Genomic DNA, 25,330 nt, shown 5'->3' with positions numbered 1-25,330 from the left:
ATAAATGAAAATGCAGCATAAAAATGATAGAAATGTTAAATATCAATTCTTTGGGAGGCTAATTCTTTGCTTGTCCTTCGAAAACCGCCGGTGCAATAAATGTAATAAATGTTGTAACTTTCATAAAAAATGATTGTACTGAAAAAAATCTGCTTAAAACACTTGGCAGTCAATGCCAAGATGGTACACTTGGAATTGGTAAAAGTGTTAATTAATGCGCAAGCGAACCAATTTTATTTGTCGATTAAAGCAAGTTGTTCTGAAAAGCACATTTGAAGAGTATAAAAAATAAATACTCTTTATATGACACAAACTTAACTTAAGGTTGCCTACACTTCGGGTGAGCCTGTAGAAAAAATAACCAATAGGTGGACGTAATGATCACATCATAGTCAACAGGCATTACATAAAAATGAAAAACATGATCAAACCACCAATACTACCGAGATACGTATAAAAAACGTTTAAATATGTTAAAAACAGTAAAACAGATCTCAGGAAATATACTGGTTATCCTTTGTAGTAATTTGTTCAATTGCACATGCATAGTTTTAACTCTTGTCAGTAAATTGTGCTACAATAATGACGGCATGGTTACATTAAGCTTTATAAATCATTCATTGCTGCTGTTAAAATCTGTTTACCTTGTTTACTATATAAAAATATTGGTTACTAACATAGTTTGAGAACCAAAGGACAAAATTAACCAGTAGAAACTATATCAGACGTCATATTAACTGAGAAGAACACTAGAGATTATTTTGATGTGCAAATCATTCGTTTGTTGTCTGTTTGTCACATAGTTTGGAAAAGCTAAGGACAAAATTAACTAGAAGAACTTTATCAGACGTCATATCAGCTGAGAAAAATAGTAGAGATTTTTTTGAAGTGTTAATAATTCGTTTGTTGTCATTTTTCAGGCATTTGAAAGGAATAATTGACTTACTTAACTTACATACGACTTATACAACACTATGTGAGCATGAAAGTTCAATTTTGACTAATTGGGGAAACATTCAAACATGTTTGCCGGCAAAATTAAGAGAGAGTATGCCATATTGAATTATTCAAAACATGTAATAGATAGGAAAGGACACTTTTCTGTATTAAAACTGAAAAAAAAACTGCAAATAAACTTGGGATAATGCCTTTAAGACCCGATTGTTTTAAAGTGGTCTTATAACAGCTGAACAATTATTGAATGGACTTTCAATGTTTTATAACATCAGTTTTGGTAGAGACAGATTTATATATATTTGTGTTTAGCTAATTTATTTGTTTTATAGCAAAAATTAAACGAGAGCGAGTTGGTTTTCTAATATCTGCTTTTAAATTCAAGAGTATCAAGGTGCACTTCCAGCAACTGGGCAGAGTGTACACGACCAGCTGCTAAGTTGTGCGTCCTAGCCATGCGTGTTAAATGCTTGACAAGGTTTCTGTTGATGCTGCGAGGATTACCATTACGGGAGCCGTGCGTACCACTTCACGGTGGGAAATCGTTCGACCTGGCTTCGTCCTCTGATTTCAGGTGAGTGAGTGCTGATCGCAAGCAGCCTAGCCATTGACAGCGCCCCGTCGTCCAAGAAAACCGCCATGTGCCGGAGTGTAAAGCGCCGGAAATGATAAGACTGTACCCCCGGGGCTGCAGAATGCGATGGCGAGAAGATAATTTATGCCACCTCCTCCACGCTCCCACACCGGGTGGGCGCTCTCATGGACAACTCGCTCGAAGTGCACGTACCAATCGGAGCCGGACCTACTTCTCGTAGATGGTCGTACCGGGCCTTGTGGTACGTGCGCCGGTGGCACGTGTGTTGTTCTTGGCGAAAATCAATTCTATATCATAAATTGCATCTTTACGCTCGGCTGCCGATTCGATTCCGCCCTGGCCTGGTGGCCACAACACCGGGGGCTGGACCGGACCGGCGGGAGGGTGGATGTTACACAAACGAGCTTCTTCCCGGACCCGGTGTTGGTTGATGTTTTACTTTCCTACGTTTTCCTGGGCCCGGTTCTTCGGACCTTAAGCACGAGCTTCGGAAACTAACTTGTTTCCGTTGCTTCGATTTAAAAATAAAAAAAAACTTTTTCCACCAGAGTTTGTTATGAAATGTTCACTTTCACACCTCCTTTTTCGTTCATGCGCTGTCGGAGGCGATAAGTGAAGCTCTGCTCTTTGATTCATGATGTAAAAATGTGGATGTTTCACTTCAAACACTTCAACAAACTCTGTGGTAAGCTGATTCCCGCGGGAAGGGAAATTAACGCCCGGTCTTTTTTATCCTTTTAATGAACCGCGTCGGGAACTATGGGAGAAACAGCATTCCGGAAGCGACATATTAACTAGAAATATAACATACCAAACCACTTGGAGGAAATGAAATGCTCATCAGCGGAAAACGAACGAACATCGAGTTGGAAAAATCTCTCTCGACCTCGAGTGTTCGTTCGGAGGGAGGTGTAAGGGCGGGTTACATCAATGGTGGAAAACAAAAAGGTGGCGCGTGCTGAACAAAAGCTGCAACGATGGCAACGACGACTGACTGGTGCGCTTGGAAACGGTAACACCAATATAATCTGCCACGGCGTGAACTTTTCATAAAAATTTCAATTTCGGTAGAATAAAGAAATTCAATTAAAACTTCCAACTCCGCCGCCAATTTGGGGGGAAAGGGCGCCCCGGCGGTATGTCCGGGGGTTGATGGGGGAAGTTTTTTTTCTATCTTTCTCGCATTCGCCTCGCAGCGGATGCAACGGCGCTTGTAGTTGACTGCAGTGCAGGTTTGTTCTTTTTAAAAGGTACAGTTGGTCGCAAAATTGAGCGTACACCTAATATTTTTACGAGGTTTTAGTTCATCTGGTGAGCTTATAAAGAAACGAAGGAATATCTTATGTACTCAATAATGTTGCATTCATATTTTCATTTTACACCTTTACAATTCATTATTTCAACTAAGTAAAGCCAAACCTTTTCATTGGCAAAATTGTGCAAAACAGTTCTTCCAGCTGTCATTGAATTCCACATCGAATTTTAGAGAAAAATGGTGATATTCCGACAACGCATCAGGTTTTCACCAATATTAAGATTGTCGAACAATTGTCACATCGAACGAAAACTATGCCGAATTTTCAGAAGAAAAAACTGCATAATCGTGAAGGGTACGGAAAACAAAGCATACTCGTGTAATTCCACTGTAAAACAGAATTTCGGTTTCCTTTCTTTGGCTAAATCTGGTCAAAACGTAAACAATTGAACCAATAATTCATTCGCTCGCATTTTAATCGATAATTTATCGAAATTCTGTTGTTATTTACCGTAGTATTTGTAGTTTAAACAATGAACAACAAAAGAATAAATAATTAGACCCGATGACAGTTACGTCGATTTTTTTCCCAACCGCATCTGTCAAACTCGTGTAAAACGGTTGTTATAGGAAACATTTTGTAAACGTTGGAAAAATTGTGAAAAGTTTGCCTTGCCTTAATTCTAAAACTAAAAGCAAAAAGAAGTTATTTAAGAACTCTTTTGACTTCACAACGTACCCACTTGCATAGTACAGTTCACCATCATGTTTACCTTTCAAAATCTAGGCTTGTTTGAGTCAACTCGACCTCGCAGATTGTTCTTGTGAGTAATTTATTCGTTCTTCTTCTGTTACAACTGTTTCGTGTGTCCCTTTACTCTTTCATTTTATCAGTTTTGAGAAAGTATTTTTTCCTTTAAATTTATCTTTTAAATTTACCTCAAAAAGGCGTTTAAAAGATTGAATTTAGAATTTTATTTTTCGAGTTATAGTTAACAAACCAATTCTGTTTTTAGTTTGCAGCTCTTCAATTTGGAGATGACTGTATATTTTGCCTTCCTGCTCGTCCATACTGCATCCTGGAAGGGTTTTCCGTAGAAGAATAGCCAACCAGGTGGTAAAGTAATGCGAAAAGTTTCCTATGCAATGTTGCATGGATGGGAAGCCAACAGGACTGAGGTTTTTATCGAACTATCGTCACCACGAGGTGCCATGTCTTGAGGAGGAAAGCTGATAGAAAGAAAAGTGAACCGTCGAGGATTGAAATCATGGGTTTGCCAGGGGCAACGAAGGAGGGATAGGGCAAACGGTGATGACAAATTAGCAAAACGGTGATCGATTTCCTGTTTTCTTAAACGCTAAGTTAAAAATGGAACAGTGTTACGGGAAAAAAGGGAAAGTATACGAAGGCAACATGTAACGCTAGTGATAACTTGGAGTTTAGTATTACTTACTCGATGTGAATCCTGAGCGAACCCGCTAGGGAGATAGTGCTTCTGTACAATGTTAGGAGCTAGTAATTGTCTGTAAAGAGAAAAAGAAAGAAAGTGTGACGGGGGCCATTAATAAAATTGATGCGTTTGTGCCATCGCTCGGTCAGATAATTATTAAATTTAAATAATTAAATTTAATTTCCCAGCTCATGCGAACAGCGATCAAACGAACGGCGGAACGGGTTGTGAAAAAAAAAAACAGGACAAATCTTCCTGATCGGTATGGTGATGACATCGATACCGAAGCATTTCATCACCAGGATGGGTTGCATATTTTTAAAACATTTGCCAAACGGCTCGAACCAATTTAGCAAACGGCAATTAGTTCCAATCAGCTGTAATTATTTGCTACCGATTCGTCCACCAATTCAGCGTTACACAGCAGCACCGTGCAGCGGGGGGTGGTAGAGTTGTGCCGTATAAAACATAAAAATTGGAAAACTTAAATGATAGAACATTAAAAACGGATAAAAAGGGGCGGAAATAATTGCCGAAGTTATGCATCGGGCGATAAATAAACGAACGAAAATCAATCACACAATGTAAAACGCACAAACGGGAAGCGTTCGGTTTTATCAAAATGGTTCACTGCGTTGAAAAGTTATCTGTTTTAAATCTGTTTTTGAAAATAAAAGAAAAATGGTACGGAATACCCTGATTGCTATCTACGATCAGCACACACACACACACACACACACACACACACACACGCAGTTTCGGACGGTTGTATGTGCAATGGAAGTCCGGTGAGAATGTTTTTGCGATGCGGTTTTTTTCCGTCGATCTGAAAAACCCGAACGTTGGTCGAGGTTGGGAAAGCTACCGAGCAAAATGCCTATGCTAATACAATTTGGCTTACCGACAGTTAGCCCGTTAAACAGCCGGGACTGTCGGGAAAGCGCACCGTTCAATTAGATTTAGGTCCAACTGCGGTCGCCTGCCTCCGTTTAAGGACGCGGGCAGCGGTTGTCATAAATAAACCAAACCGATTCACCCTCTCGGCTTGGCCAGTTAGCGGTGGCGGATCTTTTTGCGCATCGTTTTGGTTTTTTTTTTTCTAGCAGTTCTAATAAATGTCTGTCTAATTAATGCGAAACATAATTTGGACTTCTTTTCTTCTTGAAGTATGAGTGACAAGGGTTTATGCGTTGTGTCTTCGAGTGTTTTTTTCTTGTAATTGTCAGTGCTTCCTTAAAATAAATATTATCATAAGTTTTGTGCAATTGTAGACTTACAGATCAACAGTATAATAAAGAAAGCTAAGAGGCAAACATTTATTCTAAAGAGGTAAATATTAGCTTTAACAGTTTCATCGACTAGATAATGTAATTTAAAAATGAATGCTGAAGAGACAAACATTGAGCCTCGTCAAAAATCATTACTAAACAAAAACAAAAAACAAAATAACGTTTTTAAACAAAATACAAAATTCTTGAAGTTGAAAAGTAAACTCAAAATAAAAAACACGTTATAAAACTAATAACAAAATTCATCCAAGTATGAAAAAAGATGATCTGGAGGCAGACATCGATGCCTATCAACAATCATTAATAAATACCAAACCATTAATCATTAATAAATACCAAGGTTTTGAGCTTCTTTTTTCATCATGATAAAGAAGCTCAAAACCTCTTTTAATGTTTTAAAAAGTTGCTGAGAAGACAACGATTGTTTTTAATAAACATCACCAACAACAATAAAAATCACGTTACAAAAGTATAACGCTCTTTCATGTTTTAAAACAGATGCTGAGGAGAGAAAAAATGATAGTTTGTAAAACTTCGGCACTAATGATGATTAGGAAAAACACAACTAAGCAATATGTGAAGAAAGGCGTGAAAGGTAATATTCGGCGTAATCAACTTATTGACATTCATCACACAAGACAGTTGTGAAGACAACAACGCTGCAATTATTTTGAGTACGAATGATCAAACATCGAATAAAACTGAGCTGGTCCATTGAGGGCTTTAAGAGCGTGCCCCTCCAACAATGCTGCTCTGGGTACTTCTACATCGCCGAAGCGGCATGCCGTCTGTTGATTGAAACATCAAACCGCACTGCCGGAAGATGAAAGGCAGTCGAACAAATATTCTTCAGACCCCGAGAATCGCTCGCAATCATCTCTAGCTTCTGCTTCATCGCCGACTTGGCCTCCCTTGTGTTGGTGAAGCGCCATATCAGTACGCGCTAGTGCCCTGGACGGTGGGAAAATGGGAAAACTATGACGAAATTGAAATACTTTCAAACTTTCGAGGTAAAGGAGCCTCGCTCGTTCCTGCTGAAAGCTAAGGGCTGAAGAGGGGATGGGAAGAGGTATGAGAGGTGGCACAATCTGAGAAACGTAAAATCCAACCCGTGGCCACCTGCGGGTGAAGTGACTCGTTTTATTTATTTACGTTAGGTTCGGCTTTTTTTTATTTTTTGGAGTTCGTGGTCTCTTCCTTTTTCGACTTTTCGTTCTCCTCTCGCTGTTTTTCCCACCGGGCTCGGTACTTCAAAACCCGCCACTCCGTGCAACTATTTTGCGGGCAGTCTGTGTGTGTGTGTGTGTGTATGGGAAACCACAAGAAAGAATCGAAGTGGATCGATACAGGCTTGCCTCGAGCTTTCGGTTACCTTTCCCTGCTGCTTTCGGAACGTAAAGGGTGGGGATTGTGGGGTTTCCCAACACTCGGGGGTCGGTTGGGGTCGACGCAGTGACGTGGACAAAACCTCTAGGATCAATCAGTTCCTCCCGCACGCAGTGTGTCCCTGAGCCTTGCGGTGAAAGTTTCAATCACCGGTGTGGAAAACTTTGCTGCTCGTGTCATAGCGTCCGCGCGCGCGCGCGGAAAATCCCCCTCAAGGTCGGTGGGGAGGGTGCATGGGGGAATTGTGGTTGTGGGTTGCGGGAGCGGTAGGGGTCTAGGATTTCGGCCCGTCCCTCGTTATGTGGCGCAGCACAGTCAGGGAAAATCAAACTTTAGTTTTTCCTACGCTTAGCATAAACAATTTGCAAATTCCGTTCTGCCAGCACCATTCACGGTAAGGTGGGGAGGTGTGTGTAGGTGCGCCGAGGGGGTTTTCGGTACCGGAGTTTGGGCGGGCTTTGCTGAACGTCTTGCAAGATTGTACGCCGGCGAATGGTACCGGATAGTTGCAGGGCAGCGTTATTTCGAAAAAGTGGATAGAAGTTTATCGACTAATCTTCTACTCCGCTCCTTTCAACTCCCTTTCCACTCACGGGGAAAAGCTTTTCCCGCAGCACGCGAAACTCGTGCGATGATTAAACCATGAATGTGCGCAATCAGTTTCAGCTGGGCTGGGTTTTTTTGTGCTTTTTGGTCAGGGATTTTCCGCCGTAGCCACATCAAAACCGAGGTTGGGTCATGAGTTGCAGAGTTGCCTTTCGTTACCGCAAATTTCTGCACGTGAAACACGGTCGCGCACGAAACGGAATGGCAGGAAGCAACCGTGGAAGGAAGTGAATCATCATCGGCGACGCGCCATTTGCGTTATGGCGAGCAACCGGTGCAGCCGGCGAACGATTTAGGTATGGTTTCTTTTATTTCTTTTCGACTGAATGTTGGAGTACTGAACAGGTGCGTCTTGGAAATCAGTTCAGCATTTACTTTGAATTTCTTACTGTGAACTCGTGTTTGGTATCTTCAACGGTATGAAACACATTTTACTAAAACCTTCAATTTATTACATACCAAAGCGTATTTTTGCTTTAATTTTATTTGTTGTTTCTGAGTTCTTAGACCCACACTATTTTAGTACACTTTTAGTACAGTTATTGTTGGTATAATTTGGTTATTAAATCGATTAATTTAACGTCTTAGGAAATCAAGCAAAGACTAAACTTCCAAAATTATATATATATATATATTTGTACTATTAAAAGGCTTCACTACAATCATCATCTTACTGTTTTCTTGGAAACAGTTTTTTGCACCTAGAAACGCGTGTCGACGTGTCTGGTTTGAGTTTTTATAACCTTTTGCTCAGCAAAATCAGTTCAATAATGTTTATTGATTTTGCTTTAAACAAAGTATATTAAAAAATAAAAGAGAAGAAGTACGTGTACACATATTTTCCCAATTTGACAAAACAGAGACAAGCAAACCAACTACTTGGGGCTAACAGCTTTTCCGGGTACGGTGTTTTTTACTTTTTCTACCTACGTTTTACTTGTGTTTTTTAAATTACTTTAATTATTTTGACAACCAATATTTTGCTTGTTTCATTAAATACTTTTATGACTTTTTGGATTTAGTTCACGCTAAATTACATATGTTACATATATGTACGTGAATTGTATTTTGATTGTGAAAATTGATAATAATTATGCAGCAAGACAGAGTTTGAAGACTATGAACTGAAATGATCTCGTTCATTTTCATACACAAAAGTAATGTGTTTAACTTAAAAACCAAAAGTAGATTTATGGATGAATTAAAGAATCGTTTTGTGTTTTTTTTGGACGTAAAACGATGAAAACGCTAACGAATATTTGAAAGATCCCTTTTGTGGAAGAAAGTCTTAGGGTCGTGGAAACAACAAATCGACAAAATAAATCTTTTACGCACTTTCGAGCATAAAAATAATGTTAGAGCACCTGTAAAAGAAAAAGTGCATTACTAGAAAAGGAATAGAGTACGTCTTCTTTTACCTACTAGCAAAGATCTAAATAAATAAGAAATAAATTTTTGGTTGCTTCTCCTACCATAGAGCTTCTTCCAACTATTTTTAGATTGTTCCTATTGCTTTGCAACAAATTATCTACTTTTTTAACTTTCTCATTTCGACAAGTAATGTAGAGAAGAAAAAACTTCAACTGTTTATTAAATTTAGGCAACAAACATGGATGCATGTTCAGTAAGCTCGTTGGAAAAAGGCGTATAAGAAATGTTTTAAATGAATAACATTTTGGTGCATTGTTATTTTTTCTCAAGAACAAGCACTAATGAACATATGAGAGGTGAAAATGTTACTTGTTGTTTTTTTGGCACTCAACTTATAGCTGCTTGAGGTTCTTTTTCCTTTTGCACCAAGCGGAAGCAGAACAGTGAAGTTGAAGGCGATGAGATGAAAATTATAAAAATCTGGCGTAATGCGTGGTTTATGTTAATATTGTTGAATTGAAAATAAAACATTCGAAATCACTAAAAAATGAGGTAGTGCTGCGTGCTGACCGTAAGCAGAGACTTTATATCGGAATTCTAGGAATTTAATGAAAAACGATAGTTGCCCTGCAACTGCATAAAAGATATTTAAAGTCGATAAGTCCATCCCGGCAGCCATCGTTCCTTCCTCACGATCGTTTCCCAGTTCGAGCGGAAAAAAATCCAGCCCCACCGGTTGTGGAAATAAAAATAAGCTGTGAATGGAGTGTGGACCAATGGTCGAAAATAATATATTTCCAATCGGGTAGGGAGGGAAACTGAAATCCTACGCTTGGTGGGTTGGAGCAGATTGGAGTTTGGAGTGAAGAGGCATCCAATCGGGCCCCTGCTCTTCCTTCAGCGAATTTTTGTGGCCCCGCAATATATGTATACAGTATCAGGAAAGAGGAAGAATTTCATTTTCCATTTGTATCGGATTGTGCGAGCGATACGAGTTGGTATTTATTTGGTTGTTTTCTATAAAAGCCATATCGGGTTGGACTTTCCTTTTTTTTGTTTTGTTCTTCTGTGGTTTGCAAATACTCTCGGGTAATTGTAGAAAGAAAGAACAAAATAAATAAAGAGTGAAAACAGACTATTGATAGGAACAGGGGAAAATTAAAACACCCCCCGCCCCGGACCCGTATCAACAAGATCGAAAAACCATAAAAATGTAAATTCACCTTCCCGAGGGGCAAACACAGTGTTGCCTGGTTTGCGGAAGCGAAAAAGGTATGCATGTGTGTATCAATTATGGGCCCAAAAAAAAGGGAGAAAATGGAGTACAAAACAAAACAATAACAAAAACGAAACCAACTACGAAAATTAATACGAAATAGTGATAAAGAGAGCGCGTGTTCAAGCGGGAGTTGATGATGTTCGGCCCGATAATGGACGCCAGGAGGGAAAATATGAATTAAAAAATAAAACCGCGTCCAAACAAATCAACCGGGTGGATAATTCTTTTCCCTTTTCCCCACAACTACCATTGTCCCCCACCCCCCGGATACTTACGTATTTAATTCCAAATCTAATCGAAATTTATGATTAAAAGCTTTTATCAAAAGTGATGTTCGATGAAAATGCTTCCCCGTCTGAAAAGAGAGAAAAGAACAACGGATTAGTAAAAGGTGGCTTAAAGGTACAAAGGGAAGTTGGGAATTTTTTTCATGGAAAATTGGGTGTTTATTTGTAGGAAAAAGAGGAAAATTTGTGACGAAAAAGAAGCATTAGGTGAACACACGTGGAGATGAATTTTCATTCAAGGTAAATGGTTTTGAGTCGATTGCACATGGGCTAAGGGAAAGCGTCGTCGACGATCGGGACTCGGGCGGTCGGGAAATCGGAAAAGTTTTGAGAAAACTGGCACCGACTTGACTCGGCTGGCGTTTTCTTCCATTTTGCGACTGGAGTTGTTAGTATTCCTTCCGCTTCGACAAGTCCGTCGATGGTCAAAGAGAAATCCGTTACCTTTCCCTGAATTTTCCTTTTGCGGCGAAGGGTTTTCCCGGGGCAAAAGGAACGGAGGGCCGGTGCTCGATGAACCGTACCGAGGCCATTTTTTTTCCTGAGCAATGTGTGAGCACATGCAGAAGACGAACCCGGCGGCCTATAAACGGGACCGGACTTTTCCTCCGGCGCTCCCAACTCGGACGGTTTTGCTGGCTTCCGGTTTCGGCTTGCGGTTTGCCGGTGCGCAATACTGGCTGCGTCGTGCGAAAGTGGCCAACACCAGCCGAGGTTTCGGGTGCGAAACACTGACACTGGAAGGAAAAGCGAGGGGGTTGCGTTTTCGAATTCGAGGAGGTTTTCCACTAAAGACCCGGATTTTTGTTTTTTTGTTTTCCGGAAAAGCCCTGCCGGCGGGAATTAAGTAAAGAATTTTCCTCTCTCTCTCTTCTGCCCGACCGACTTATACACTGGTCGCACACACACACACACACGCACACATACACACGTACGCTCGGTCGTGTCTCCGCGTTCGTCTTCGTCTGGTTTGTTATGTTGTTTGACGATGGCGGAAAAATCGCCTCGTTTCGGTTGGGTGGGCAATTTGTTTGTTTTTCCATTTGCGCTTTCCCTCCCCTTGACCCTGCCTCCCCCCTCCCGATTTCCTGCTTTCCGAAGCAGCAATGCACCTGTCTGTATGTATGTTTTTCGTGTGCATCTGTGAGTGCATGTGTATAAGAGTGTGTGTGTGTGTGTGTGTGTGTGTGTAGTGCCCGTTTGTGTGGTAAGAAAAAAAAGGTGAAAAAAAACATGGAAAACACAAAAATGTAGCTCAGCATGATTGAGAAAGACAGCATCAGCCTGTAAATGCATTGCCACCGTCGGACGCTTTCCCTCTCGCTTCCTCTGGCCACATGCATGTGTCTCTTTTCCCGCCTGTGTGTGTGTGTTAGTGTGTCTTTTATATCCTTTTTTCCGCAGATGTGCCTTTTCTTTTGAAAATGCACTGCTGCAGTCGCTGCACTCGAAAACATTCTTGGAAGATTTGAATGGTACACCGTTCGTTGTTCCGCTACCGTACCTACCACTCGCTTTCCCCTCCTTCCCCCGCTTCCTTCACCGGATTCTCCACCCTTTTTCCCGCTTCGCTTCCCCGGAGCTTGGTTTTATCTCGCAGAACGCGGGTGGCTTTGATGCAACTCTGTTACCGGGTTTTCCTTTTCCCATTTCCCACAGCGAGAAGTAGGGGGAGGGGAAAAGAAAATAGCAGCGAGTTAGAGCGAAGGAAACCCCCCCTCCCCCTTTTCCTACCCTACATCAGCGCCCGGTGGAGGGTGGGGGTGCATTGGAAAATTCAAATTATTGTACCTTGTAGTTTTGCATTTGGATTTTTCTTTTAAATTTCTTTTTTCGCTGTTCTGCTCGTTGTACTCTTTCTCTCTCTCTCGCTCTCGTTATGTGATCCGATTGCCTTGCTTCAGTTTTTGGCACTTGTCAACACCGGCATGTGTGTGTGTGTGCATGCTCCCTTAAGCACTCCTTAGAAAAAAAAACATTGAAAAGAATGAAACGAACGAACAAGCAACATATCTGGTGACGTTGTTTGGTGGTTTGTTTTCTTCATTGTTTGGTTTTTTTATGCTTCCCGAGGACGGCGGATGCAGTTTGCCCGTTCCTTTTCCACCCCCGTTCACTTCGTTTTGCATGGGAGCTGCACTTCTTCTTCAGCAACCCGAAGCGCCCCCAAAACGAACAACTTCACGGTTCTATTTCTACCCACATGCAGCCCGAGCGGGTAGACACTCCTATTTATCCCTCTCTCTCTCTCTCTCGCTCCTTGTTCTACAAACATACACACACACACACACATGCACAGCTGAAGGTGCTACTCTTTTCATCTCGTATCCTATCAGTAAAATGTGAAGTGAATGAAAAGTGGTTGTCAGCCAGTCATTCGGCTCGCTGATCCGTAAGGTGTGCTCCCATTTTTTCCGTCTTTTTCGTCCGCATCTACGGGCGCTGCTGCTTCGGTGCACTGTTTTTATTCCCCCTCCCCCCCTCCCCCCGTTTTTCAATCCCTCCCATGTAGGATGCAGCAGCATGACGCACGGGTTGTTATTTTCTCGTTCTTCGTCTCCGAGTCCCGAGGCACATTAAGTTCCAAGCGGGAAAGGGGCGAGTATGGTGCCTGCGGCGGTTACGGCCGCGGGGTCTGGGTTGCTGGGAGGGGAAGGAGCGAGGGAGAGGGAAAGGGCACATGGAATTGGAGACAAAAAACCTTTCTTTTTCTGTTTTTTTCTTTTTTGAAATCTCCATTTCCACCTGCTGGAAGACTGTCCAACTGAGCGGGGTATGGTACCGCGCGCCGTCCCTGTGTGACGGACGACTTGATTCGGGGTTTTTTTCCTCCTGACTCCCGGGTTTTCCTTTTGTGTATGTCTCTCTTGAGGTGGGATTCATGCTTGTTTTTTTCTTTTTCCTGCACACCGAAAAGATTTGCGTACCGGAAACCGTGCAGGGCGAAAAAGAACATTTGTCTTCCCCCCCCCGCCCCCCTCCTCTTTTTCCCGGTTTAAGATGCCACTTACACGCCCCCCTCCCAACCCCCATCCGGCATGAAGCGTTGTTGAATTTCGAGAAGAACTTCTTGCTCTTCGGTCAAGTTGTTTCGCTTGACTACATTCCGGAAAGCCCCGCTTTTTTCTACGTGTTCGTTGACACTTTATTTTCCAGTTTATCGAAGAATATTTAAAGCACTTCAACTGCTACCCGGTTCGATGCGGAAAGCGCGTATGAGAAAATCCTGCTCGGTGCGGTTACGTAATGTTTCTCCTTGCAAGGAAAATACCAAAGCTTACGTTTACACGCTAGTCGTTTTCCAACCCTAGATTTAAACGTGGTACTTACATTTTCAAGTGGGGGTTTGTTTTTTAAATCTAAAACATTTAATAAGTTATGTATTTTTTACAAAACGATCTTGACATTATTAATATTATTTAAGGAAAGTGTGGTAAGATGCCACAATGGGGTGAAATGCGCCGGCACTTGTTTATCTTAATAAAGCCATTTAACACAAAATGAAGTACAAGTAAATGTTCATTAGCGTTACCCGTACACCTTATGTAAATTTCACGGTTCTACGATGAAATTTCAAAGAGAAAACAGGATGAAACTATCTTACACAGTTAAAGTAATAAGGAAGGTTTAAAACCAAATATTACAATCAACCAACCATTTTCTAAGAATATTTTGTTACTTAACGAAATCTGAAAAAAAAATTCATAATTCTTTCATTCTTTTTGCGGGTACAAAACTTAAAACTGAAAAGACTGTCGTGCATATTTAACAAAACAGTTGAATTTAAATTTATTTTACAGAATTGAAGTACATTAATAGTACAAAACTATTAAGTTCAAACATTTCATATTTCATATTCAAATAAAAATTCGTTGCATAAAAACTTATTTTTATTTTTCAGATGGAGGCACATTTGAATAAACTTTTTGACATCTTAGATAGAATTATAGAAAAGAAAATAATCTGACAACTAAATAAAATATTAACAGGATTTGTTCTGCCCCACTATCTGGCCATTCTGGCACAATATTCAAAATGACGCAAGTAAAGAATTGCCCGGATTAAAAATATTCGTTTTGATAATAATCCGAGAGTTTCTTTTATTTTATTTGTCTATTTTTGAGTTCTGTTCTATTCTTTGTAGTAGAGGGTAGAGAATCGTTTGTGAACTGTATTTTTCTCCTATGTACTGCAAGAAATTAGTATTTACTTCAGAGGTCTCTTCTTGCCTTACATTACCTGACAATGCCAACATTTAAATAGATTTTTCGAGAGATTAGAATTTCCGAGAATGCTAATTTTAAAAATACAGACACTTTATCAAATTTTGACTGAGAATTTTTTGAATGTAAAAAAAACCAGCAAGAAATAAGTTCAAAACCAGCAGCAATTTAAATTTCTGTTGTTCTTGCTCTTTTAAAAAGTACAACAATAAATAAAAAGACATAAAGCTTTGACACACTTAATTTGCTACTTGACTTATTATTAAATTCGTGCAGTTCGTTCGTAAAAACTTCTTCCACAAAACTCCAAACAACATCGGTGTAGCGCACTCGATGTAAAAAAACAACCTCACGAGCCCCCTGTCCGGCAAACTCTAGGAAACCATGTCCAACATGGTATTGACTTTAATTACCTTACTTTTCGTGTACTTTTTGTGTGGTTTATTTTCTTTTTTATCTTGTTTGTTTCACTTGGAAATCAGCTGAGGAGTAAAAAACTTTGGAAAACTCGAAAAAAGCGATTGACCAAAATTGCTATCGAGTGGAAATCGAGTGTAAAACCTACCGTTATTTAACATTGAACTATATTTTCAACGACTAGAGAAGAAAAAGATGATGCTTTTTTGACAATCAAGTTCGTTTTCATATATGATATATGATTAAGTTCAACTTGGTCGTTTACTATCGTTTTTAGCTTTTTACCCTTATAATATTCATTTTGACATTTGCCAACGAATAATATCGTCGATTGGCATTGCTTGTGGTTCGTTTCACCTGCAAAGAACAAGCAAAGGTAGGTTCAATTTACAGCCCTCCAAACCCAACAAACAGTGTGTCATTTCAAGGGGTTTTCCAGTGGCTTGCATCAAGCGAACTGTCAATCGAAATTCCATGACGTTCGTTGTGGAATGTTATAAGGAGGGAAGAAGGAGGGGAGGAGGGGGTTAAATTGTCAGCTGACGATGGTGAGTGACTTTGTGGGATGGAAAAGGGTTTTGTTTTGGGTCTGGTTTATATTTAACAGCAGAACTGGAAAATAAAAACGCTGGTCGAAGGTAAAAAGGTAAAATGTTGCCCGAACCCACACGGAGGAGGGGTAAGGGAAGGAAAGAGGATGTAGCACGAGTTGAAGCAGCTGGGAATGAGGTCGTCAAGGGCTCGCAGCCGGCTAGTTTGAGTAGGGACTCACGAGAGGAAATTCCTGTATTTGAAAGATTGAAAACTTGTTTCCGGAACTTCCGAAAAAGGGCTCGCTGCAGGATGATCCAAATTTGTATGTGTGTGTGTTTCCGTGTCTATGGTGGACGTCACCCCTTTTTTTTTGTTGTTTCGGGGTTCGGTGATTTCCTGGGCGGGAACAATGTCAGCTTGTCAGCTCGAGAGTCGAGAGTTCGGGAGCAAACAAGTCGCCGACGAAGCAGCTTGCGTCCCTTTGCAAAAGTATTTTCTCAAAAAGCAGTCAAACACACACACACACACCCTGCGCCAAGCCATTGTTGACCGCTCAGCGGGAGCATTTCGGGCTTTGAAGTGGAAAAGGAAAGGCAAGCCAACTTGACAGAGTGTGGTGCTTTTTTTTTGCAAAAGGTACAAAATCGCAAATAAATTTTCAACGCGCCGCTCGAAGATCGAAGACGAAATACACCCAAATCCCCAGAAGTACCTTTTTCTCAAAAATGTCGATCAGTATGTTTTCGGGGCGGGAAACCCCACCCCAACCCCACCAAAACCCGTGCCCCGGGAAAAAGGGTTCCGAATGATTGAGAAGGGATGGAATTCAATCACGACCCGAGTACGGCCCCGAGGAAGGAAGTCACTCGTCGAACCAGAATAGGGTGCGAAAATAGTGCATCCCACGCAGGAAAACTCCTTCTCCCCCCACCCGACCGCATCCTCCTGTGCTCCAACCTATGCAAACGCAATGAACTGTACAAGTCCAGTGTGCATCGAAAGCCCCCGGGAAAGCTGGCCGGTTGCCACTCGAGCGAAAGAGGTCCGTTTTCGATTTTCGGGTTTTCATTTTTTTATTTTTTTTATTTTTTTTTATTTTTTTTTATTTTTTTTTAGATCGTACTTTTTCCGTGATTTGTTTCCCCGTTTCACTTCGTCTTTTTCTTTTTCTTCTTTAGCATGATTTTATGTTGCTTTCTCCTCCCGTTCGATCAGTTGACTAATAACTTTTTAAACCCAAAGACCGAGGGGAAGACGCAAAAGGAGGCAAATAGGGGAAGAAGAAGAAACGGGGGTTTTCAGGTTAAGAATTTGGCGAACCCGTCCCATGTTTTGGGGCGACCTTTCCCGGTTTTCCGGGAAAGAATGAACAAAAAAAGAAAACAGAAACACATTCAAGAATAGTTGCTTCGCCGAAAAACCCTGTTGCCCAAGCCCGAGATGAAATATTCACTAGCTTGTCAATAACGAGCAGATGAAGCAGAAGAAGAAGAAAGAAGGACAAATAAGGAAAAACATGCCGTGCTGTGGGGAAACATTTTTCAAACGTTCGGCAGAAGAAATACCAATGAAAACATTTCAATCCGTCTCTTCGTTGGGAGGAGACGGGACAAACAAAAAACCGAAAAGAATAACAGGAAACGGTTCATCTCTCTCTTTCTCTCTTAGTAAGTTCCGAGGACGCGGGCAGCAATGGCGTTCGTCGAATTGCCTGCCATTATTGAACCTTGAATTGATGATTTATTTGCGTAGCGAAAAGGGTAAAGGATTGTTCCGGTTGGGAAACTGCGGCGGTTTTTGCGTCGTCGACCCACGCGCGATGTCAAATGGTGGGCAATTTTTCAACGATTTTCCTCAACGCACAACGGACTAGGCTTTTGCGGCTCCGACAACCTCCTACGTGTTGTCGAGGAACGCCCCCCAAACAACTGCGCGCGTTGGCTTACGTATCTTGAGTCCTCGCAAATACTCAATCAAAAAGTCGTTTCAAAGGGAGCTGAAGAGAAATTAGTATCTCGCAGCACGTGTAGGAAACTTTTCAAGTCCGAGCCGCTCGGTTTTCGGGGGAACAAGTTTGCCCGGAGTTTTGGAGAGCGCCGTGCGTCCGACATTGTTTGACATGTATCCCTGTGGCCCTGTAACCAAACTTTACGCCAGTTTACGTTGGCTGATAGCTCCGGACCGCATCTCGCTACATCATCGCTGCGCTGTAGCGATTCTTGGTATCGCTTGAGCTCGATCCAGAATAGGTGAGGCCATCAACTAGCGGCGTTACCAATTCGCCAAAACCCTGTAGAAGTAGAGATGAGCGTTCCAACGGAGGAGTTGTATGCCACTTTCAGCAGATGCTTTGACTTGTTCAACCGACACCGCTGGGCAGCAAGAACCAGGTATGATTTGCGAAAGAGCGTCTCCTAGACCCTACCTAGGATGGGTTTTTAGGAATTCTGGGCACACCCCGAAGGGTACGTTGCAACCTGCAGTGAATCTACGAAATTGCAAGTCCGTGACCTACCGTCACACACCACCTATGTTTCGCGGATGGAAAACTTTGGCAAAAGGCCACACGCGTTCGCTTCGGGTTGACCTCATCACCGGAATGATACACTTCAGCTCGTCTGGCTCCCGATTAGGCAAAGTTGATGCCAGGTGCATCGGTACCATCGCACGTCCACCGTCACGTAAGCACGGTTTCGGTTGCGTACACGTTCTAACGATACACCTTGCCTTTGTTTGGGCAGGTTTTAAGCGGGGGGTGATGAAGAACTTGTGTCCCAGCGCTTTCGAAGGTGAGATACCCACTCCCCCGCATACCCATACATCAACATCGTTTGATATTTGAACTCCACCAGCTGCAGTCATCAGAAACTTGCCGTGAGCAGACTTTTTGGGCATCGCCAAAGTCGATCGTTGGAAGAAATCACCAAACCCCAACGTTGGATCAGCCCCTCGCTGGTGTCAAAGCATCACCAGCTGGCATCGTTTCAGTTGAGTGAGTGAGCCAAAGACATTCTGAGAGGTGCCTTTGCTAAAGAACTTCCACGGTTAAAGCACCGAAAGGAAAAGCGGCTCCAAACCCGGCTCGGAACGAAACCCACGAGGCAAACCTCTTCAATCCTACATAGTGTCACAGGAGCCCCGGGGGTGGGGGGGTAGGGAATGAAATTAATTACGCGAAACTCGTGCCAGAATGTGTTCCACCAGGTCACGGCGGTACAACTGCGGAGCTGAGTGGTGAATGAGGCGAAAGTTGCTAAGTAGGTTTACGTGTTCGCAAGGGTTGCGAAATGGCCAGCTTGGGAGAAACTTCGCGTTCCGATGACATCGACGTTGGGTGTGATACCTTTCTTCGCCCGGCGATATTTCGGTACCCTTACCGATGTGACAGGCTGCTGTGGCTTCAAGCAAAACTTGAGATGTTCTAATTCGCACGTTTCATTACTTTACCAGACTCTAACCGTTTGCATTACGAGGAATGGACACATTTCAGCGATTTTTCAAGCTTAAACAAAAAACACAAAGGCAACTTTCGGTTGAAAGCATCAGTAGCACTTCGCGTCGTGATTAGAATGAATTTGATAGCTTGATGATTTACATCGAACTCGTTGTTTTCAAAACAGTAAACGAATAAAACAATGTGACAAATTTGAAGAAAACGTGAATAAAGCAGTCGGTACCTTTGATATTTTACGGAATTCTGAGTTTATTAAGCATACTTTTTTATATTTTCAGCAATGAACAATAAAAAATGATCGAAGCTATTATAAGAAATGAACTATCTGAGGATTAAATCTCGTTCTTGTTATTCTAATAACAAAGCCTTTCCTGATGTATGAATCTATTTTTATATTTCCACACATAACTCTTTCGTAACGTTATCACAGCAAAGCGTATTACTGTCACGCAAAACATGGATGACGTGTCAAGTGTCTTTGACACCCGTGACAGTCAATGTGTTAAATAAATCTCGTACACCAAGCTTCCAAAGAAGGTCATAAGGTAGTTGACAAGCAGCGTGAAGGGAATGTCAAAGACGTTGAAAAATACGTAGTGGCTAGCGGAAATAACTAACTTCCTTATACGAGAAAAAATAGCAGAGGGAACAAAGTACAGTGTTTCGACTGGCCACTCCACATTAAAGTTAAAGATCACTAGAAGACACATGCTGGATTAAGATCCACGTAATAACACAAAATGATTATTAGAGTTGAGTAAGGAGCGAAAGAACCGGCAACCTCGCTCCGCTCCTCGAAAAAACCTAAAACTTCACTCATCTTCTGCTAGCGAAAATAGCTCCAACAAGTGCAAATTAGTTAAAAGAGCGTAAAGGAGCGAAAGGAGCAAAATAAGCGAAAGAGCAAAAAGAGCGAAAAGAGAGAAAGGCGTGAAAATGTTACGCAACTCTTTTGTGAGCTAGTTGGCACGCTCCGCTCCTTTTGCAGAGTGGAATATACCAGCTCCACTTCTCAAAAAGAGTAGATTTTCACAACTCTAATGCTAACATTCGAAAAGTTTCGCAATCGTCACTTGATTTGAAATTCTTGGACAAATTTTAAAACTCCTAAAACTGTTTAATTAGTTTCGAAACCTTAACGGAGAAATAGCTGATATCTTATTCGCCACATAAAAACTGAAAAACTTGCTGAAATCAATAGTTTTCTCAATTACTGCTAACGGGACAGAACCTTACTATTGAATTTACTTCATTTGTTTAACGTTGTTGCGTCCACTTTCGTTTAATTTTAACTTTTCACTTCAATTCACAGCTGCTATTTATTTGCAGCGTTTACTCTTCGGACAACCAATTAGTTTGGATGTGATGCTTGTCTTTCTTTAATATCGACTCTTTTTCTTTATCGCTTGCTATCTTACAGTTTATCATTTAAATTTATCATTTTACTATTATGTTATATCGATACGATAAATCGTGTCAAGTTTTGATATTTCCTAACTCCAACAGTCGGTTTTACAATTTTAATAAATCTACATGTTATACTGCGTAGATGGTTTCAGTCTTTATAAAATTTTGTGCAACAGATAGGTCTCAAACAATGTTGCTATTGATTCTAAATATTATTTGGTGTTCAGAACTAATCGAGTAGGTGTAATTATTGATTTTGAGAGTATTACCTTGTCGAATATATTATGTATAAAATCCCTCCAAAGCTTCGGTGTTGGCTAGCAAAGCCAAGGGGAGGCGTATTTTAAACCCTGGGAAAATGAGTTCGATAGCTTCACTTTAGATTCTCCTCCTCCTCCACGCTCTAACAAAACGTTCGATGTAACGAGCAGTGTAACATCTGGCACCGACACGCATGCACCAGCATCATCAAAATCACCATCATCTGGTGCCGATGCACCAATCATCCAGTTCATTAGGCGGCTAAGCAGTGGAATTTTTTAATTGACTCGAATAATTCCCACATGCCAACCTGACCGTAGCTAAGCCGATATCCAGTGTTCCCCGCGCGCCTCGTCGGGCTAGCTGAAATGGTTTTAGACGTGCCTGTATGGACCACGCCACCTAATGATCGGTTATGATTGCTGCCTGGATGGGCTTGCACTAAATTAAATCTAATAACTATCTGCTCCACGGTACGCCATCGACCGCTTGGAAAATGCACCACCACCAGTGTATTGGGCGAAAGGTGGGCTTTCGGGTGTTTGCGGGTGGGAGACACGTTTGCTGAAGCGTGTGAAAATATTTCCCCGGTTTCCCCGGGATGATGGGCTGTTTGATATGAATTTCTCTATTTCCGCCAAATTCCTGCGTTGAGTTCGGAGACTGCGTGACTTGCGGGAATGGAAGAGCCGCTTGTTTCACACATACACACACACACACACACATACAAAAACTCTCATATACTCTGGTAAAACCAAAAAGTGCGTGTTTCAGGCCAACCAAATTATACCGGACACTTGATCGGACCTCGGATCCGGGACGCGGTTCCGAATCCCAAGGCTAAGCCTAAGGTTTGACTGTCAGCTTAATTTGATAATTTTAAAAAAGATCGCCCCACAACGAGGGCCGGTACTTTCGGTGTCACCGGCAGCAAAAAAAACAAAACCCGCTGACGAGGGACGAGCCAAATTTTTTGCGAGCTAAATGTGCCGTGAAACCTGGCCAAACCCCACCCCCCCTCCCCCCATTGGTGGTCATAAAAATCCGGGCTAGGTTTCTCATCTAATTTCTCTTTGCTTTGAGATCCGCCATCCATAATGGGCGCGATCCGATGCGATTTATGGCTGAGTCTCAGTGAAAGAAAAAGACCTAAAAACCAACGCCGCGGAGAACCGTACTAGATTCCCGGGAGGGGGGAGGAGGTGAGAAAGGAAAAGTTGATGGATTCATCCAGTGTCCGACTCGACGGATAATCTCCGCTCGAAGACGTTATCATCTTTTCGCCCCGCGCAATCCAGCACACGATGGAGTGCGCTACTACGCTGGCCTACTCCCAGGCAACTGGCACGCGCCGCACCAACACACACACGCCTAGGAAGAAAAAAAACGACCGCCGGAAAAATAATCGCCCGTATCAACATTTTTCTTCGCCACGCCAAATCCACAGCCATTACGGAGCGTTTTTTTCCCGAAGAGGGGAAAGGTGGAGGGGGTGAAATGGAGGAGCAAAAACTCCACGGGTGGGTGCGGGGGGCGGGGGGGGGGGGGTAGGGAAATTGACGCGGAATGATGGCCGCCTATCCACTCGTAATTTATTTTTATTACTATTTGATTAAATTAGTCAGCAATAAAGCTTTAATTCACTTTCATCATTCGCGCAGCTGGGGTTTTGCGTGAGGGAGGGAAGAAAGGGGGGCGTCACCCCTTAACACACCACCAAGGGTGTCCCGCTCCCGGGCCGGTTTTCCATCCAGGCGAGGTCAATTACCTGCCAGATCAATCTGGTCCGCAAGCAAGTGCATGAGGGTCAAGGAAACTCATTCCAATTTGTTGATCAAAGGAAAATGCGGGGCGGGAGGGGGAAGGGGAATGTGGCGGGAAGAAGGATGTGAGGTAGCTCAACCACCTCCAAGAGCGAGTAGAATTGAATTGTTGGAACTATTCGATTCGACTTTCTCCCCCGCTCAACGAGTGGAGGACGCGAGGTGCACTGTGGTGGAGTTTCACCAGTCAATCAAGGATAAAAGTCACCCACCACTACCTCAACCTACTATCTCCACCCCTCTTCTCCTCTTCTCTGCCTCTAAGGCTAGGCTTACGCTAGGCAAGATCCAGTAAAGAATCGTCGGTAATATTTCACCATTTTCTTGCACCGTCAATGCTTCCCTTCCCTTCGGCCACCCCCCCTCTCTCTATGCTTCGGCCATGGTCGATACGCTCCAGATTACTTGCCGTCTTGAATCGATTGCCTCCGAATTCGATCCACTTACACGCAGGGGGAACGCATTCGGCGCTTCGTATTTCCGTGGTGACTTTTGCGCAAAATCATTATTTCTCTCTTTTACTCTCCCTCTCTCTCTCTCTCTCTTTCTTTTTTAAGACACCCTATACATCTGGAAGGAAGATGCAATCCATGGTGCGCCCTTCGCGGAACGGGCAAACGAGAAGAAAAAAACGCACGAGTCCGTTGCGTGCGTTGCGAAATTGGATACCGCCAATCAATCGGAGGTCTTTGATTCGGGGAGACTGTTCCTTCCCGCGATCTGAATGCTGAAGAGATGCACGAAACCAAAATGGCAGACGGCTGCCGGCACAATCAGCCCACGGTGGGATAAGAAAGTGGTCACGAATCGGAGTGTTTGTACGAAAATAATAAAACTTGAATGAATGAAAATCTGATAGTCAAATCAGAAAACGACGCAGTATTAATTTATTACATCGAGCAATATATTAGTAGGTGATTCGATCCAACACTTTAGGCTGGTGTCAGTGTTTTAGCGCGTCAGGTTTTGACAGGCGAAAATGTATGGGATTTGACAGCTGCAAGCTTCGCACGATTTTATCGTACGATAAAATCAAAATCACTTGCTTTTATCGAATGTACGCATCCGATTTTATCTGTCAACAAAGTTGGACTTTATCAACTCGGAGTTGTGACTTTCATCAAGGAAAAATGAATTAAAATAGAAAAAAATAAAAAAATAGATTTGAAAAAAATACAGAAAAATTGGCGGACTTGACGTCCGACAAAATATCTTGCGACAAAGCACTGACACCAGCCTTACTGAGCTATGACGTCACTTGACGGCATTAATGTCTAGTATGTTTTTTTTTCAATAATACAGTTGCGCCATCTGGATGTCTAAAATTAACGGTGACCGATTTTGTATGTTTTTCTTGGATCAACATTGGTTCAAAATAATCGAAATTCGCCAAAAATTGCATAAAGAGATAAAAATGTCCACCTGGATGTTCTACCTCAGCTCACTGTGCAGCCGGGGTTTGAGTAGATCAAAAGAAGCGGTGCGTGGCTTTCGATGGTTCTTTTTCTGTCTCTCTTTTCCGGCGATGGTCAGCTAGGAGCTTGGTATGTTGGTGAGAACGTCGCGTCTCGTGTCACGTAAAACAATTAAAACGGCGGACGAAAAAGGAACGCCGAAATGGGAAGGCGTCTGTACGCGAAGGAGAAGCACGAGCGGATCGTAAAACTACGTCCCGTAGTGAGTCGTAATAAACTTTTTCCCATGCGAGGTCCTTGCAGCAAAGAACCTTTTTCCCCGTCCTTGAGAAGCAATCAAAAATCGAGAAGATATAATTCAATTAGTACACGCCTGGGACCAAGCGCGTGTGTGCGTGTGCGTAGCTAACGAATGTTCGGGGATCGGTGTATGGGTGTTCGAGGCACGCACATTTTTGACCACCCCACGTGCCCTTTTCCTCTTACCCGACCACGCAGGTTATCATCACGAGCACCAAATGGATCGTAAATGATGTTGTCATAAATTCGATGACAATTTGAGGCACTTTCGAATGTGGATGGCGTTGCCAAAGGTGTGTAGGTTTGCGTGTGGTTGATGAGCTGGAAGGATAGGCCTCCACAACCCGAAACGGCGCAAACATGCAATTATGTTTCAGGAAATTTAATCTCGAACTTAATCTCATCCTCGTTCGGTTTGGTGCGTATGTGTGTGTGCACGAAAAATATATATAAAATACACTCAAACACTCAGGCACACGTCCACGCTCGAAAGCAACGGCGAGTGGTTTGTTTACTTTGCTCGCTTCCATTCATCCAACGCTCGATGAAATTCGATTAACTAGATCGATTCGCCAAAAAACCGAAGCTGGAAGACGAATTCTTGCGAAAGGAAAATAACTACCGCCACCCGGGAAAAAAAAGTTACTTCCGGATGGCGGGATTCCCATTGGAAAAAAAAAAAAAGCGCGCGTGGAAAACCTATCGGAGAAATTGAGTACAAATATTGACACGATTTACGGTTCCGTCGGATTTTTTTATTTTCGTTCATTCGTTCATTTTCCTTAAGGTCATCCGGTTTGTTTTCCGTTCCGGTCCTAACAGCTCCGCTTTTGCGACGCTACCGAAACCTTTCTCGGTGGTAATTGCGAGAGTGTTTTCCTTCGTCAGAACAACCATCACCGATCGGTCGCTTAAGACAACAGTCAATGAAAATGGAGCCGCAGCGATTGATTTTAATCAAGTTCTTTTTATCAGTTTCTTGGGAGAATGTCAATATTGTTAAATGCATTTTTAATGCAATCA

General features: G+C 42.3%; 1 protein-coding gene across 1 annotated transcript in view; it reads right to left on the bottom strand.

The window, feature by feature from the left end:
- LOC131269312 (uncharacterized) overlaps positions 1-25,330 on the bottom strand; it is a 229,508-nt gene that overhangs the window by 103,401 nt on the left and 100,777 nt on the right. Inside the window, exons 5-6 of the mRNA XM_058271663.1 lie at positions 10,462-10,541; positions 4,259-4,328 (exon numbers count right to left, since the gene is read on the bottom strand). Of these exons, the coding sequence (XP_058127646.1) occupies positions 4,259-4,328; positions 10,462-10,541 (150 nt within the window). The remainder of the gene's footprint in view (positions 1-4,258; positions 4,329-10,461; positions 10,542-25,330) is intronic.

The sequence above is a fragment of the Anopheles coustani genome, chromosome X (assembly GCF_943734705.1).
Source record: "Anopheles coustani chromosome X, idAnoCousDA_361_x.2, whole genome shotgun sequence".
Taxonomy (NCBI): Eukaryota; Metazoa; Arthropoda; class Insecta; order Diptera; family Culicidae; genus Anopheles; species Anopheles coustani.
This window is presented reverse-complemented; position numbering and strand designations above follow the sequence as displayed.